At 41.1% G+C, this 16,894-nt stretch overlaps 1 protein-coding gene across 1 annotated transcript in view; it reads left to right on the top strand.

Moving 5' to 3' along the window:
* The window catches only part of lrba (LPS-responsive vesicle trafficking, beach and anchor containing), a 166,576-nt gene that overhangs the window by 20,904 nt on the left and 128,778 nt on the right, over window positions 1-16,894 (top strand). The window contains exons 14-25 of the mRNA XM_017035168.2: window positions 4-83; window positions 537-599; window positions 903-1,000; window positions 1,225-1,317; window positions 2,237-2,345; window positions 2,732-2,813; window positions 5,093-5,216; window positions 5,330-5,522; window positions 11,612-12,910; window positions 13,592-13,800; window positions 14,529-14,682; window positions 15,189-15,369. Of these exons, the coding sequence (XP_016890657.1) occupies window positions 4-83; window positions 537-599; window positions 903-1,000; window positions 1,225-1,317; window positions 2,237-2,345; window positions 2,732-2,813; window positions 5,093-5,216; window positions 5,330-5,522; window positions 11,612-12,910; window positions 13,592-13,800; window positions 14,529-14,682; window positions 15,189-15,369 (2,685 nt within the window). The remainder of the gene's footprint in view (window positions 1-3; window positions 84-536; window positions 600-902; window positions 1,001-1,224; window positions 1,318-2,236; window positions 2,346-2,731; window positions 2,814-5,092; window positions 5,217-5,329; window positions 5,523-11,611; window positions 12,911-13,591; window positions 13,801-14,528; window positions 14,683-15,188; window positions 15,370-16,894) is intronic.

Below are 16,894 nucleotides of genomic sequence, written 5' to 3'. Positions count from 1 at the left end.
CAGATGGTCCCAGGCCAAACCACAAGGAGATTCTGTCTCTGAGAGCTTTTCTGTTGTTGTTCATCAAACAACTCATAATGAAGGTGAGCTCAGGAGTGAGGCCAGAGTGAACCACTCCTCACTCATCACCAGAATCCATTCATTTGACAAAGTGGAACATTAAGAAGTTATTACAAGCAGTGATCCTACCATCGATGATAATTGTTTAATGGCTCTTTGATGGAGCTCTCTGATTGCACTCCACTATAATGCAACGTGCCTGAGAGCCTACTGCCAATTTTTAAATCCCAAACATTAACAGCGTTTGGTAGTAAATATTTCCCATTATACGTATCTTTCCAGGAAGGGAAACAAACAAGCAACTTCGTGTAAACTATATATTCTTCTGTCTGGAATATTTCATGCTAGTGTCACCGGTTTGACTACAGTAGTGCATTTATCTGATGAAATATATGTCAACCACATGCTGGTTGTAAAACACCATTAAACGAGTAAAGCAGTTGTGATGGGATCTGTTTTTTTTTTTTCAATTCTAGGATCATGGAGTCAAAGACGACGAGCTGCAGAGCATCCTCAACTACCTCCTCACCATGCACGAGGTAGGAATCGTCAGCATTATCATTAAAACATGCAGGTGATGCCTCACCACCAGGTGGCGCAGTATTGTCAGCATTATCATTAAAACACGCAGGTGATGCCTCACCACCAGGTGGCGACCTAACACTACTGTAACGTACTGTAGCTTCCCTTTAATCTGGGAGGCAAACGGTTCTGCTACAGCAGGATTTAGTAGTGTTTATTTGATGTCCATATATATTGATATATAAATACATACATACAATATATGCACAAATAAATATGTTAAATCCATCATGTTAACTGTTTTCCTCCCTGTCCAACAGGATGACAATCTCATGGACGTCCTGCAGTTGTTGGTTGCACTCATGTCTGAACACCCAGGCTCATTGGTCCAGGCTTTCGACCAGCGAAATGGAATTCGGTAATAATAATAATAATAATAATAATGAGTCTAGTGGGTTGTTGTTGGTTTGTCTTATTAAAGTGTCAAAATAAATGGCATTATTGCTAATTAATTTGCTTTGTTTTAAATCATCCAAACTATTTCTAATGGCTCTGTTTGTATTTTACAGCAACGTTTTATCGAATGTAACAAGTGGCTTCAATGAGGGAGTTTTTTAATTCGTTATTGTTTAATTTTTGCAGAGTACTTTACAAACTTTTGGCTTCAAAAAGTGAAGGAATCCGAGTGCAGGCGCTCAAAGTGATGGGCTACTTTCTCAAATATCTGCCACTGAAGTAAGTACCATGTCTCTGTCATATAATAATAATATACATTTTATTTACTGGACTCAATTAAACTATTTATATATAATTAAACTGTAAGTCTGTGGAACAAACAATTGTTTTTTAATTTTTAAGTATTTTGTTTCCTTTTTTTTTAATTATGAAACCGAAAGAACAGATTTAAGATTGTGTGGTGTTTTTTTAAATAATAAAAAAAATCCTTTCTTGAGTTTTTTAAATTTATTTTTTATTGATTAATAGACATTTTAGGTGACCCCATTTGAATTTTTTAAATTTATTTTTTATTGATTATTAGACATTTTAGGTGACCCCATTTGCATTCCAGGTCAAAGAACACTGTATTATGCTTTTGTGTAGTCACCATGTCTAATATTTTTCATGAGCAACTTCAGACAGAAACCCTCGATGACATTCTGGTGGTGTCTCATTGTGCCACGCTTTAATGTTTGCCAGCTATGCCACATGATCTCCAGCAGCACACAGGCCTGTTTCAGTTACACTTTGAAGCCTTTGGATAAAGATGTGAATACTGCACCATAAGGAGATCTGCAGACAGTTTACAGATACATTTTTAAACGTTGGAATTGATACACGATGAGAGATGAAAGGCTTTTAAGGGCAGCGTTGCTCTCGCATGGACAGCAGGGATTCTCTTTTTCATTTCCTCCATGTCAGAAATCAGCTGGAGCTCATCGGATACGTGCCGCAGTGCAGAGAGAGTCGTTTGTCTCGTCAGAAAAGTCAACAAAGCGCATTACCTTCGTTTGTGGCTATAACCCATAAAATGAAATCTTGGAAATGAGAACAGTTTTTTGTACTTGTTTAGTGAAAGCTCTGTGTTGTTGTCTTAACATGAGTCGCCCTGCTCTGTTTTTCTGACCAAACTTGGACTTTCTCATGTCCTACTCAGGAGGAAGTCTGAGGTCATGCTGAGTCACGGCCTCTTCTCCCTGCTCACTGAACGCCTGATGCTGCACTCCAGCCAGTTCTCCATGACAACGTACAACGTGCTCTTTGAGGTCAGTCGTCTGCCTCTGCTAACACTGCGGGCCTGTTGTTCTGTACAAACTGAAACCATCAGACAACAACAGTACTACACAGTAGTATACACTGCCTTATCCAGAGTATATAATTACAACACATTTTCTCTGTCTTATTTACTGCCGTGATGTCGTAGTCGTGTAGCCCTGGGTTCAAAACTAAAATATGGGAAAACACATTAACCAATATATTGCGTCCCATCACATGCATACATAAACCCGATGTGACAGTTATTCAGCAACATAATATGTGATCGCGTAACATATCCACAGCCTCGCGCCTCCACAGTGTGGTTTGTTTCTCTGTTATTGCTCAAACCCTCGCAGATATTTATGACTCGAATCCCCTCTGTGTCCCATGGTAGATCCTCACGGAGCAGATCTGCACTCAAGTGATCCATAAACAGCATCCGGACCCCGACTCCACCGTGAAGATTCTCAACCCACGTAAGTGCCTCTTCTGCAGCACAATGCATCCCTAAATCATCCCCTGCAGCGTGGCCTCCACATACCTACACTACGTTTCCCCTGTGATCTCTATATACAGTAAAACAAATGAAAGACGTAAATTCTGCAGCCGGCTCTTATTTTTCCTACAAACGTAAGGTTGATGCAAATGTCTACGGGACGGAAACCCGTTGTCTTGCTCAGTAGAAACGCCCCTGTTTTTTTTAGATTCGTGTAAAAATATAAATGAAAGAAATGACGTCTATTTATTTATTTATTCACTATATTTCAAGCATCACGTGTTTATTTTTCGCACACTTGCTGTCATGTGATTTACTTAACTTAGTTTAGAGAAAGAAAGAAAATGTCTTTTATTTATTAATAATAAAAGTGGGGGGTTACTGCATTGACTGATAATTAATTTGTGAAATTAATCCCAATTTTTTTAAATGTATTGTAATGTAAAAAAAAATACAAAAAAAGAAAATGGCTAATACACGTTGTCATTTACACTCACCGAGGAGACGAAAATGTATTTTAATGTAAAAAAAGAAAAACACAAAAAAAGAAAATACACATTGTTGTCATTTACACTCACCGAGGAGACGGGTTTTCTATTGACCAAAGCTACTTCAGCTTTAACTACTGTCTCTAACCAATATCAATCCATAATTTGAATCACGATTAATCCACAGCTACCACATGATTAATCAAATTCCAACTTGAATCGTTTGAAAGCTGTACTAATAATATATATAAAAAAGGTTCACATTATTCAACTAATGAACAGATGTTTTTAATAAATGGAAAAATAACGTTTAATGTTAAAAGTACAGTATTCAGATGGATGTGTGTATTCTTCCTACTTTCTATCCACACAAAATATTCATCTGAACCTTTTCTCCTCTGTGAGAGCGTCATGGCTGTGAGAAAGCGCAGGATAACGAGCTGAGACAGAATCCCAGATCAGACCCGTGTTCCCGTCCCCTATTTCCAGGCTATTACTTCCCTTCAATTTTATGTGGACACACTGAATTATTTTCAAAGATGAAATCCTAAGTATTCATTTCAGCTCGAAAAAAGAAAAGAAAACACTCTCCGCTCTTTGATACTGGCGTTTCCAAAATACCTCGCAACACAGTTAAATCAGCCTGAAATCCAAGCACTTGCTATAATCACGACCAAAGGTTCTCTTTCAGCCATCCTTAATCTGACAAGGCCCTGCTGTAGTCGCACATTGATTATCCGGAGCCTTTTTTGTGTTAAAAACTCTGCTGCCCAACCATCCTCGACAGACGGTATACATCACTGAAACCCTGTACGGGTTTTTGTACATGTGAGCACATTCTCCGGAGCAGAGAGCAGTGGTCTGTTTCTCCTTTGCTGTGCATTCTCTTGATTTAATCTGCGACAAACTCCCGAAATGGCCCCCTGATTGCAGTCTTTAGTAACGTCAGAGCCAATCAAACAAACCGAGGAAGTACAGTTTCCCTCCAATTAAACTGCAGTGAGAGGGACCAAGAGCAAATGGAAAAAAGGAGGGAATACGCCATCCCTCCGTCCTCATTCCCGGTACATGCTGGGATAATTTTCTGGCGGTAAAGGTTCAGCGACTCATAATTTGAGTGACTAAGGCGTAGAAACAACACAAGCGTCTGCTGGAGTGAGGGGGGGCGAGGGGGGCACAGGTTAGAGCCAAGGTCTGAAGAGACAAGTGAAATCCAAGCCCTGCCGTCTCTTTACACAAAGCAAATGGACACTGACATTGTCTAGATAATTCATCTAAACAGCCAGTCTCTTTGGTTTAACCCAAGCCAAGCTTTCCAGAGAAGGGCCTGTGACTTTGGCTCTCCTGTTTGAAACTCTACCAAAGCCATTACAGTATAATAAAGATCAATAGCTCAGAAGTTTTTTTTTATTTTTTTTTATTCTCCTCTCTTCTTGTATTCCCGCCGCAGATGCAGATTTTCAGGTGTGCACTGCTGGGAGTTCCAGATCATTTGTGACACAATGATTTGCACATGTTGAGACCAATGTCTGATTTACTTGTTGATTTGTGCAGGTGGTGTTTCCAAATCTGAGCTTTTTTTTTAAACGATAACCATTAAATGTAATACTTCCTCCCCTTTATCGCGTTACACAATCGACTTTGCAGACTCGAGTTCTGAGATAAGAAAAAGGAGAATTCTGATGTTCCAGGACAGGGTTATGTTCATTTTTGGAAATCCCTTATCATTTCTTTATCTCTCTTCTCGCTTTGTTTCCCTGAATATTTATAGAGATTCTGAAGGTAGTAGCTGCTCTGCTGAAGACCGCTCCCCCGTCTCCTGAGAGCATGGAGGTGCGGCGGCTCTTTCTGTCAGACATGATCAAACTGTTCAATAATAGCCGAGAGAACCGCAGGTAAGAATCCACGTGAGCGGCATCTTTCTCACCGTCGCACACGCTTCCATTTTGTTTCTGATTTTTTTTATTCATCGTGGCTAGAGGCTCTCAGACTCTGTGTTGTGTTGCAGGAGCCTGCTGCAGTGCTCCGTGTGGCAGGAGTGGATGCTCTCTCTCTGCTACATCAACCCCAGAAACAACGAGGAGCAGAAAATCACAGAGATGGTCTACGCCATCTTCCGCATCCTCCTTTACCACGCCATCAAATACGAGTGGGGTGGCTGGCGCGTCTGGGTGGACACGCTGTCCATCACCCACTCCAAGGTCAGAACACTGGATGAATCCACTCACACAGAGACCGAGACACAGTTTAGAAACACATTTGTTTGTTTTACCGTCCAGCTTTTTTTTTTCCCCTTTCGTTATCCTTATCATTCCCTTTTTCTGCTTTTCCTTTATTTTTCATCACACGCGTCTTCACTCGCTAACACACACTCTCTCTCCCTCTCTCTCACACACAACTCACTATCTCTGTCTCTCCCTCTTTCACACACACACACACACACACAAATCTCCCCCTTTGACTGTAACTGTAACCTTCTTCAGTCTGATTCGAGGCAAACACAGAGCAGATTCCAGCCTAAACCATCAGCTTTTTCGCTCATATGTTTAGTTGCCTCTGTCTGAACCCTGACTCTCGCTGCCAATCAGATTACCCTCACGGAGGCACCGCACTGATAATTGTTTAAACTTTAGTTGCAGTTCTTGAACCCGCAGAGTTTCTCCGTACGGTATTTACGCAGAGAATATCATTCTTTCACGACGCACAGATAAAAATAAACTTCTGGCACTTCTGATTTCCAAAAGTGTAATTCAAAACACTGCCTTAGAAATTAAGTGTTGATATTATGTTACTGCACTCTACTCCAAAGCAGTGAAGTAATTGAGGCTGGTGTCAGATTGTGGTCTGGGGGGTTTTTAAGCCTGGCAGATTGAAAGTTGAGTTAAAGAAGGGCTGGTGATGTGTGTGAGTGAGTGACTGTGTGTGTGTGTGTGTGTGACGCTGTAGACAGGCGTGGTGCGTTGTGAGTGTTGGCGTCCAGTAGGGGGCACAGGCAGACTGCAGGGGAGAGGATCAGTGTGAGGGCAGAAACCAGGCACAATATTTTGTATTTTGCTCTGAAATGCCAACATTTAAACACTGCAGCTCGAAGTCGACAGTGAAGAGAGAATTACATTTTCTCTCTGTAGTGTGAGATTTAAAGAAAAAACAATGACTGTGTCCTTCTTGTTAACGGCAGCAAAATATGGCCATTTTTTTTATTGTAGAAATGTATTTTTATTGATACTGCAGTTGATTATATTTGAACCATCCATTAACAGGCTGTTTTGATTTGGCATTCATTTTTAAAAGTAATCAATAAAAGCACAGGGTTGTATGAGATGGTCCAAGAAGCACGTCTCAGTATTTTTTCTTCTAAATCTCGATTGATGACATATATCACGATATTTCTTCCTTGTAAAATATAAAACAAAATACTGCGAGACCACATATTCTGTACTGCACAGCGATATTATTTGAAAAAAAAGTAAATTTAAAACAGAGCATCCAATGTTTGATATTATTTGGGAAAAAAAATGTAAATTTAAAACAGAGCATCCAATGTTTAATAGGCATATATTAAATAAAAATATAAAAATATTTTTATTTTTTTTACATTAGCAAAATGTAAATTGAATGAAAAACAGACGCAGTAAAAAGAAACAGCCAAAACCAGCAACCTAGCCGTTTGCAGATTATATGTTTGGTCAGGTTTATATATACAGTTTGCATATAAACGATATAGCCTCCTTATATGCTGCCTTTAAAAAAATATATGGATATATCATAAAACGTTGATCTATAGCCCAGTACAATCCAACTACGATACTTCTTACTGTTAATCCTCCATGGATTTATTTTACAAATGTCAATTTTTGAGAGTGTTTAAGCTTTTTTCTGAAAGTTTAAATAATTTAAATTGTTTTACAAAAAATAATAATACATCTTAAAATAAGTTTTGGGAAATATTTAATAATTTAAGCACATTTTATAAAAAATGTATACTTATATCTATATATGTATATATACAAATATATGTATTTCCCATTTGTATTTCTGCATTTAATTAGTGTCTATAACGACTTGTCCTAGATAAACGCATAAACATAATCTGCATTCCCATTGGTTCTTGAATCAAATGATCTAACTAAGCTGATTGAGTGTATTGACTGAGAATATAAATATCAGATTCATTGATCGTTATTTTTTATTTTTGCTGCTCTTTCTCTGCTCCGCTGCAGTTGGCTGGCTCTTTATTTCATTTTGTCTTTCTTGCACATCCGAGCCGTGTTGTTCTGCTCTAGTTTCACCTGTGAGCCACAGCTCCTGTGTGTTGTGGTCTCATTGTGCGTGGCGGCCATGCGTCTTGTCGGCTGTTTATTCCTCTCTGCACACCGTAGTCGCATTTATTTTTTTTACAATAATTGCACAAGATTAATGGTGTTTCTGCTCTGTTCTAATAACAACACACAACACTGGCTTCCCTGCAGAATTGTACGTGTGCACAGTGTGTGAATAAACCCGTGCACTTGTGAAATGTAACACGCACACGTGGTGCAGCGAATCCGAGCAGTGCAGCATTGCATTGTGGCCACCGAGATACATGCATCTGCTATAAAAAAAAAAAAAAGCAAAAGAAACTCAATTGCTATTTTATTGTCCCGTTTGATAGATTTCCTGCCACCTTTGTAGCACCAGAGCTGTTTGTCACTGTTGCTCTCTCCTCCCACTGCTGCAGGGCTGTGTGTGTGTGTATATCTGCGTCAGTGTGTGTGTGTGTATGTGCACATAGCCGTGCCTGTGTGAATGTGAGTTATCAGGCACATTTCTCTTTGCCTTCCTTCTCTCCTGGGCTCTGCTCAGACCTTCTCTCCGATCCCATTGAATATTCATCGGAACCGCGAAAGAACAATCAGAGAAGGAAGGCCTCATAAATACAACCAGCCCAGCGGGAGCCTCTTGATAAGCGCATATATGCATTTACAAATGTGTATCCGCACACACACACACACACGTGTACGTAATTCTTGCACAGACTGCGTGTAGTTTACCCTGTGTTTCCTGTGGTAAATTGTCAGCCGTGCTCGTGTACAGGTGGCGTTCCTCGTCCCACGTGTTTGTTTTGATCGCAGGGTTTAGCGTTTAACAATGTCTTTTGCCTCGTCTCAGCCTTCGTGGTGCATTTTTTAGGCATTACTGCAGATTGTATCTCATTATCACTTATTACTTAACACCTGCTGAAAGTCAAACAAAGTAGATTGATGTTTTTTGGTTTTGCAGCCCAAACCGGATCCATCCGGCTCTCCGTCATGAAATGTTTTGCATTGCATTGCAGTGATGCCTTGATTTGATTTACTCTGAGCTGAGATTTATGTTGTTTTTTTTAATTTGGTCTGATGATCAACGCAAAACAGCAAAACACAAAAAAATAATCTCTACTGTGTTTTTTTTTTTACCCTTGTTGATTTTTTTACAGCACTGTCTGTCATCTATTAGTTAGTGTGTCTGGACATAGGTCTCTGACTAGACAGATGTTGCTGCAGGTGGGCACGCCGACACAGCAGCCCTCCCACCATCAACCCTCACACCCTCTCAAGGTGCCCCGTGTCCATCCATGCACACAAATCAGTTTGAGAACCAGGAGATTCCCAAAAACAGACAGATCCAGGCGTGAAGGTCCTTCGAGATCATTATTCCCTTACAAAAAATTTCCACAAGGGCAAATAAACCATCACAAGTACAGATTTTTTTTTTTTTTTTTTAAAAGGATGATTATTTTATGTAAAGTAGTTCAGCCTTGTACGGTACAGTGTAAAATCGTGGGTCGAACAGAGTTTTGTAAGTGAGATGTCACATACACACGACCCTTGTTCACAGCTGTAAAAACCAACGGTACAGTGTAAAATCGTCGGTCGTACAGAGTTTTGTAAGTGAGTTGTCACATACACACGACCCTTGTTCACAGTGAAGAGCTGTGAATGGATGCACTGACAGGTGAACAAAGGAAAGAGAGAGTGAACACAGTAAAAAAGCCAATGAAAGATAAGAGCCTTACATCAAGTGTTGACTTGGAAGCTAAAGGCCAGCGCTAACATTCACAGTTTGGAATTTCCATCTTACAAACATTAAAGTTTGCCAAAAAAATATTTATACTCTCTAAAATTAACCTTCAAAAGTGCAAATCTTTGTTTATGTTTTTTTTTTTTGCCCAGAGCAGAATGACAGCTCCAGTAAGTCGTGTGCGTCTATCAGTTGATCTCATGGGCTGGAGGAAAGCTTGAAAAAATGTTTTAACAAGGAGTGAGAAAAGGAGATTTTTGAAGAGTAAGAGAAAAACCACACGGCCAGCACAGTAGTTACAGATGACATTGATTTTGGAGGAGGAATTGCATTTGGCTAATCGGATTAGAACCGCGCTGCCCTCCCCATTTCCCCTTTGTTTTGTGGTTGCCTGTTATCTATTGATCTAAATGTGGACTCCCCTGCTCCTGCTGTGAGGTCCCCCAAGATCACTGCTTCACCACCCTGGTGTGGTTCCTCTGTTTGTTCTGGATCCATTATTTTACAACCAAAAATTACATATTTTGTGCTCATTTGTTTTGGTCTTGTCCATGTGCAGAGAAGGCGTGGATTAGATTTAAGTCGATGTTTTGCTTCGTGATTTATTTTGTTTAAAAGAAAAAAACAAACAAACTAGGAAGTGAAGTTATAGACGTTGTATTTATGTGGCGTGTTGTCTTTCTGTTTTTGATGGTGTGTCTCTTTTCTGAGGCCTTTATGTTTGGCTGCGCTGAACCCAGTTAATACCATGTCACCTGTCACATTAGGAAAGCCCACCATGTTTTTGTACATTACCATAACATTCTTCCATAACCTACCGAAGTCGTGGAGCAGAATGAAATTAGATTAGATCAGCACTCATGTCTTAGCCACCCAGGGCCGTTTCTGTGCGCCGTAGCAAGCGGGCTAAATGCTCTTTTTTTTTTTTTTTTTTTCTTCTCCAAACCACAGAGCCGTACTCTACCTCGGTCTAATGGTAACTGGATCTGTTGCAGGGCTGCATTTAAGGCCAACATACATCATCTTAATGCACAGATTGCATCCTGAATCTATGACGTTATGTGCCGCTTTGCTCTCCCACATAATTTCCATAGCAGTGCACTCTGAATGAGGCCTTTTAATTGCTAAAAATGCTAAATGTCAAATTAGGCTCAAAGTAATGGGGGAAAAGGTCTCGCTGTGCGATCACTGGAAAAGAAAGAGAGAGAGGGAGAGAGAGCAGGACTACTGGTGCATTTAGAGGAGGCTGTACACTCTGAAAACAGTTATGGATTACCAATCACTGCTTCCCACTACAGAAGATTAATGAGCGCCCGTGTAGCAGGCTAATTTAGAACAATAACCCTTAATTAATTACAAATAATCAGCACATTTCTCTCCCTCTCCTTTCTTCCACTTGCACACAGTCATTTTTTTTTTCAACCACCAATCTTACCATTGTTTTTTTCTTCCTTCTGATGTTTCATTTTCTCATTCTCTTTGTTGTTTTTGTTTTTTTTCACTTCCTTTTTCAAATAGCTTCAAGTAAAAAAGCAGAAAAAAGGGTCTGGTACTTACCCCACACCTCCTCGTCCCCCCGCCCCACACACCACCACCACCAGCAGCAGCAGCATCATCTTTGACTTTCTGTCCTCCAAGCTCCGTGATTAATGCAGGTTCTTAAATTAGGCGTGGGAGGATTTGCCAATGCTGGACACGCACTCAGCACAGCAGGCCGACACCCACTAATAGTATCTACCGCTAATCTATGACTGCTTACATGGACGGGCTCTTCCTCAAACGCCACTGCACAGTATTGTTGCTATAGACTAGCAGTCTTGTTGAGCCGTATCAGATGGTGAGGAGGCCGAAGGAGCTCATTGGCTGTTGACAGATGGACATAAGAAAAGAAGAAAAGACAGTTTGAAATGTGTGACATAGTTGTTCATCATTGTTTTGTTTTGTTTTTTTTTTTTTGTCAATATGAATGAGCAATTAATACGTTTAGGAGTTGGGCATATATACTGTATATGTTTATATGTATATAAATATATATGTGTAATATACATATATACATTGTATATATGTCTGAGTGTGTTTATATAATATATGCATATATATGTATATATTGTATGTAGACAGATACATATATAAATCTGTGCTTGTGTGTATTCATATACAGTATATGAAAACATATATATATATACATATACACACATATATAACATATATTATGCAATAATAACTACGTCTTTATATTTGTTTCCTCCAGGTCACCTTTGAGCAGCACAAAGAGAATCTGTCCCGCATGTTCTGTCAGTACCAGAAGTTCGATTCCGCTGGTTCCCCCAGCATAATTCGAACCGTCTCTGGTGCCAGCCAAAGCTCCCAGAACGGAGCGTCAGCAGAGGAGGTGGCTCCCTCCACTGTTATCGAGCTCAGAGTGGACAAGTTGTCACAAAACACCTCGGAGTTGGCGCCTGGTTCCAGCATGGCCTCCGGCGTGCAGGAGACTGCTGATGAGAGGGGAAACGCAGCCATCACTGTGTCCAACATCTTAGCCAGGTCTGACGAGGAAGAGCAGAGTCCTGTCGAAGGAACCTCTCCTTTTGGTTCAGGTGTTGGACAAGAGAGCAGCCCTGCAGCAACAGACAAAACGAACACCGCAGAAGAGAGTGAAGAAACCAAACCCTCACAGTCAGAGGAAGCTGTGACTGAGAGTTCCAGCGAAGACCTGAAAGCAGCCACTGAGCCGTGTGACGCAGTGGACATGAAAGAAGTGGACCTGGTCAGACACCCTGCAGGAGACAACAAAGGTGAATCGGTGAACGCCATGGCAGAAGACTCCTTAAATGAAGAGCAGACGGATTCATCAGTGATTTCAGGACAAGACCAAACATCACCTGAGACTTCAGAGTGTCAGGAGGACGTTGCGGCAGGTGGAGCTTCCATTTTCAAAGAGGACCTGGTCGATGTGTCTTCTGTTAGCGATCAGATCACCCAAAGCGATGCTGAAGAAAACCAAGCCGACTCCTCATCTACCTCTGCTGCTGCTGGAGATGAAGGAGAGACATCGGAGAAGGAGGAAAATAAAAGTGCAGGCGATGAAGGCAAACAGAGTGAAAGTGAAGAAAAAGAGCTCACATCCAAAACTACAGAGGATGAAACTTTGAAGGACCCGATCAAGGAAAACACTGAAGAGAGTCAAACTGAAGCTAAAGCAGTCTCTGATGTGGAGACAGCTGCGTCAGAAACACCTGAGCAACATGTGACTGAACCATCTGAAGAATCAGGTCTAAACCAACAGCCTGCTGCCACAGAATCCACTGTGTCAGAGCAGCAAACTCCGGACACCGCACCACCGTCCACTGGCCAGGCGGCTGCAGAAGGATCAGAGTCCACCTCACCTGGACAAACCGCAGCCTCGTCCGGTACTCCAGAGGGCAGCACAGTGGCCTCCAACACTGAAGAATCTGTCACCAAGACCAAAGAGATTAAAATCGCCAGACTGGATGTGTCCAACGTGGCCTTGGACACCGAGAGACTGGAACTGAAGGAGACCACTACCACAGTATGTACTTTGTGGTCTATGGTTTAAATTCATGGAGTGTGTTTGGTTTCAGTTCGGTTTGTTAATTCTTTATGCATTTACTGCTAATACTCATTGTCACATTGGACTTATTATTATTTCTCCTTTTTTTATCAGTTAACATAAATAGAGCAAATCACAGGAGGGTCCTATCTGTACTGTACATCACTTTGGTCCACTGAGTGATCAGCAAATTAAATTGGATTGGATTAAATTATCTATGACATAAAAACATCAAAAGATTCTGATTTATGCCTTGGAGTCATAATGAAGGGCAAAAAGTCTCTAAAAAATCAACACAAGACAGTGAAATTGTATGTATGTAACCACGAAACGCTGTAGGTAGAGGGTGTCGTAAACCCAGGACCCCGTACTCAATAATGACTGTAATGAATCACGAATAACAAGTTGAAGGAAGAGACACTTCGAATGTGAGCCTCAGTCCATATAGGGAAAAAAACAAACAGTAAGATCAGACAGATATTTGGGAGTAGTCGTTTATCTGTGATCTGTTAATATAGATATTACAGATATCTAAGACAGATATTTGAGAGTAGTCGTTTATCTGTGATCTGTTAATGTACCATTTAAAATAACATCTTCTGACCTCTGTTTCTGACTCCCCACAAACCCTGCCTCATGTTTACGCTGCTTTCTGTGCAGGTTCAAGTTCAGTCAACAACAACAACAACATCATCAGCAGCAGCAGCAGCAGCAGGAAGCTCTTCAGATCAGACAACGAGAGACGGCAGCGGCTCCGCTCCTCGCTCCACTATGTTCCGTATCCCAGAGTTCCGATGGTCCCACATGCACCAACGCCTACTCACTGACCTGCTGTTTTCTATTGAGACGGAAGTCCAGATGTGGAGGAGGTGGGGTAGAACTCATCTGCAGACATCAGACAGACAAGATGATGAGTTTTCATTTCACTCCCTGTTTTGTTCCTGATGGAAACTGTAGGTCAGCTCGAATACTGTACGTGTGATCCAGGATTCTAAAGTACAGAGTACTACAAAAATACACAAAAATACAGCAGACCAGGATCATATCAGTATTATTCCTGACATTTGATAGAGAAGAGCTAATATAGAAATTGATCTTTGAGATAAATAATAAAGGTCAGACCGAGTTGAAGTTTTAACTGTATTACATTTACTTTTTTTTTAATAACTTAATCGTTTAAAAACTGAGGGTATTCAGTTTGTTACAGTTTTGCAAAGAGCATTTCTTTACCATCTCTGCACTAAAGACTTGATCGACCCACTCCTCACTGTGTTGACTTTCCACTGACCTTCTTCATTAAGATCCTCCAGACATTATCAATAGAAAACAGATCTGGGCTGCAGGCAGGTCAGTTAGTCACACACATTGCATATTAATAGAAGACAGTTCATGGCAGACGACCCATCTGAGCACAGAACCAGTTTCTGCCTTTTGGTTCATCACAGATGATGATACGTTTTTTTTTTTTTCTTGGTTTGCATATGTTCATCGGTTTGGAATTAAAAACACTGATTCTGCAGGCGAGCAGATAAAGCAGTGCATTTTTAGCATTCTATATTTGTAACAAAATCGTCTTTATTGTCCTTCTGTCTGGCAGTCACTCCACCAAGACAATCCTGGACTTTGTGAACAACAGTGAGAACGTCATCTTTGTCCACAACAGCATCCACCTCATCTCCCAGGTGTTGGACAACCTCATCATGGCCTGTGGAGGCATCTTACCTCTGCTCTCTGCTGCCACCTCCTCCTCCGTGAGTCACACTGCATGCTGTGTCTGTTCTATTGTCATGTCTCCTTACGTCTGCGGCAGCATACGTACTGATACACACTCTAATCACAGGAAGTCATCCATTCCCGCTGACCTTTGTCAATCGCATTAAACTACAGTTAGCTGCAGCCTAACATTGTTAGTTTGTTTTTGGTCTGCTCTGACCTCAGTGACTATGTGGCTCTCACATGAATCTTTGCTTTTGCCAGTGACCTGACCTTTCTGTCCCATTGTGAATAAATGAAATGCAGTTTTTTAAAAGTATATTCTGTTTTTACAGCTTTTTACTTGCCGTTACACATCGTGAATGAATATTTTTCTGCTGCTAGTGACTTAGCAATAATGTTGGGTCATTATTGATCAAGCTTGACACATACAGTATTAATTAGGTGTGATTTTTTTCTGTATGAAACACAAAAAAACACTTTTGTGTTTCATAATTAGACTGTATGGTTTTCAGCTTGCGGTAAATCCTCCTTCTGTTTCCAGCATGAACTGGAGAACATTGAGCCGTCCCAGGGTCTGTCAGTGGAGGCTTCAGTCACCTTCATGCAGCGCCTCATCAACCTGGTGGACGTTCTCATCTTTGCCAGTTCCCTCAACTTCACAGAGATAGAGGCAGAGAAGAACATGTCATCAGGAGGAATCCTTAGGCAGTGCCTTCGTCTTGGTGAGCACCGTTTATTTTCCCGTGGTAACAACTAAAGTTTCAGAATCACAGGAATATTTTTCGAAACAACTTCCTCACTGTGGGTAAAAGAAATAGGTTTCCTTTGGCATTTCCTATTTCTCATTTTTGTCATCTAATATTTTAATTGTTTGAGAGTTTTTTTTAAAATGAATCCTCAGTATTTTTAGTTGTGGTTTATTGATTTCCACTCACTTGTGAGATGACTCACTGATTATGTTTTTTTTATTTTTTTATCTGCTGCTTTTACTAAGCCCTGTATCCTCATCCTGTTCATCGATCCACCTCATATCATGCGGCACTAGCCTCTCGTGTTAGCCTCAGTCATGGCTCCCTGTAGCCTTTTTGACCCTCCCCTTTGTATTCTCTCTTTCTCCTCTACCTCCGTCTCTCTCCACCGTTCTCCTGCGCTCTCCTCTTTCTCTGCTTGTATCAGCACTCTTATCTTGTTATTATAACCCCACTCTATGGCAGCCCTCTAAAATGGCTGCTATCATGATGTACTGAGTTCTCCGTAATGGCCTTGGCTGTGCTGTGGTGCAGTGTAGCCTGGGGCCTTTTTCTGCCTTCTGTTCCAGGCTATTAAAGTTTCTTCTGACGGCATCAAAAGCCAACACTGGCTCCGGATGAATAAAAGATAATGAAATTCTTACATTATTAATTTTCTGCGGTGAATCATTTCAGCACACACACACACACAGATCTGGATGGTACACACGCATGCAGACACACACACACACACACAGGCCTCGCAATATGCTACAGCAAAACAGGAAATAATATCTATGTTCTTTGTTACACATGTGAAGTCATAGAAAATGCAGGTACCTGGGTTTGCTTTTAGATGCGGAGTTTGTAGCGGAGTCTACATAAAAAAGGACACGTGAGAATAAGAAGCATGTTACACAAAAGAGGTTTGTTCTCCTCAGATATTATCCTCCTGACGCGGCTGTCGTTTGGCTGCTGCAGGAAAGCGATGCCACTGTACCACAGGTCCTGTTTTAGAAAGCAGTCGTTATGAAATGAATATTTGATGAGGTATGCGCTCCCCACTGCTGGCACCTAATCTGATTTTGGAGCACTGTAACAAGGTTTTAGCGTCTCCACCCCTCCCTCGTTTTTTTATACAAATGGTTGTATGAAAGAGTAGTCCTAATGGAAAAAGTGAGCCTATTTCAAGGCGGAATAATTCGCTCCTTCGTAATCTAAATGGCTTAGAGTTGACATTTGTCAGTTGTCAAATTGAGACGGGGAGGGACGGGGGGGAGGAGGAGGGAGGGGTTGGCGCACTGTCTCTCCTGATTACAAAGGTAAGTGTGCCAGTTACTAATACACTAAAACTTGTCATAACACAAAAATTTTTTTTTTGGCCATGAAGGACATGTCTCGCTGCCTACTCAGCATGTGCACAGTGTTACAGTGTCATTTGTTATGGGAGCAGCAGTGTGGGTATGATTCAAGAGCACACCCTTACACTGTGACCTTGGTAGTAGAGGTGGAGCAGGAA

The sequence above is a fragment of the Cynoglossus semilaevis genome, chromosome 9 (assembly GCF_000523025.1).
Source record: "Cynoglossus semilaevis isolate Cse_v1.0 chromosome 9, Cse_v1.0, whole genome shotgun sequence".
NCBI classification, from domain to species: Eukaryota; Metazoa; Chordata; class Actinopteri; order Pleuronectiformes; family Cynoglossidae; genus Cynoglossus; species Cynoglossus semilaevis.
Note: the sequence above shows the minus strand (reverse complement) of the source record. Positions and strands in the feature narration are given on the sequence as shown.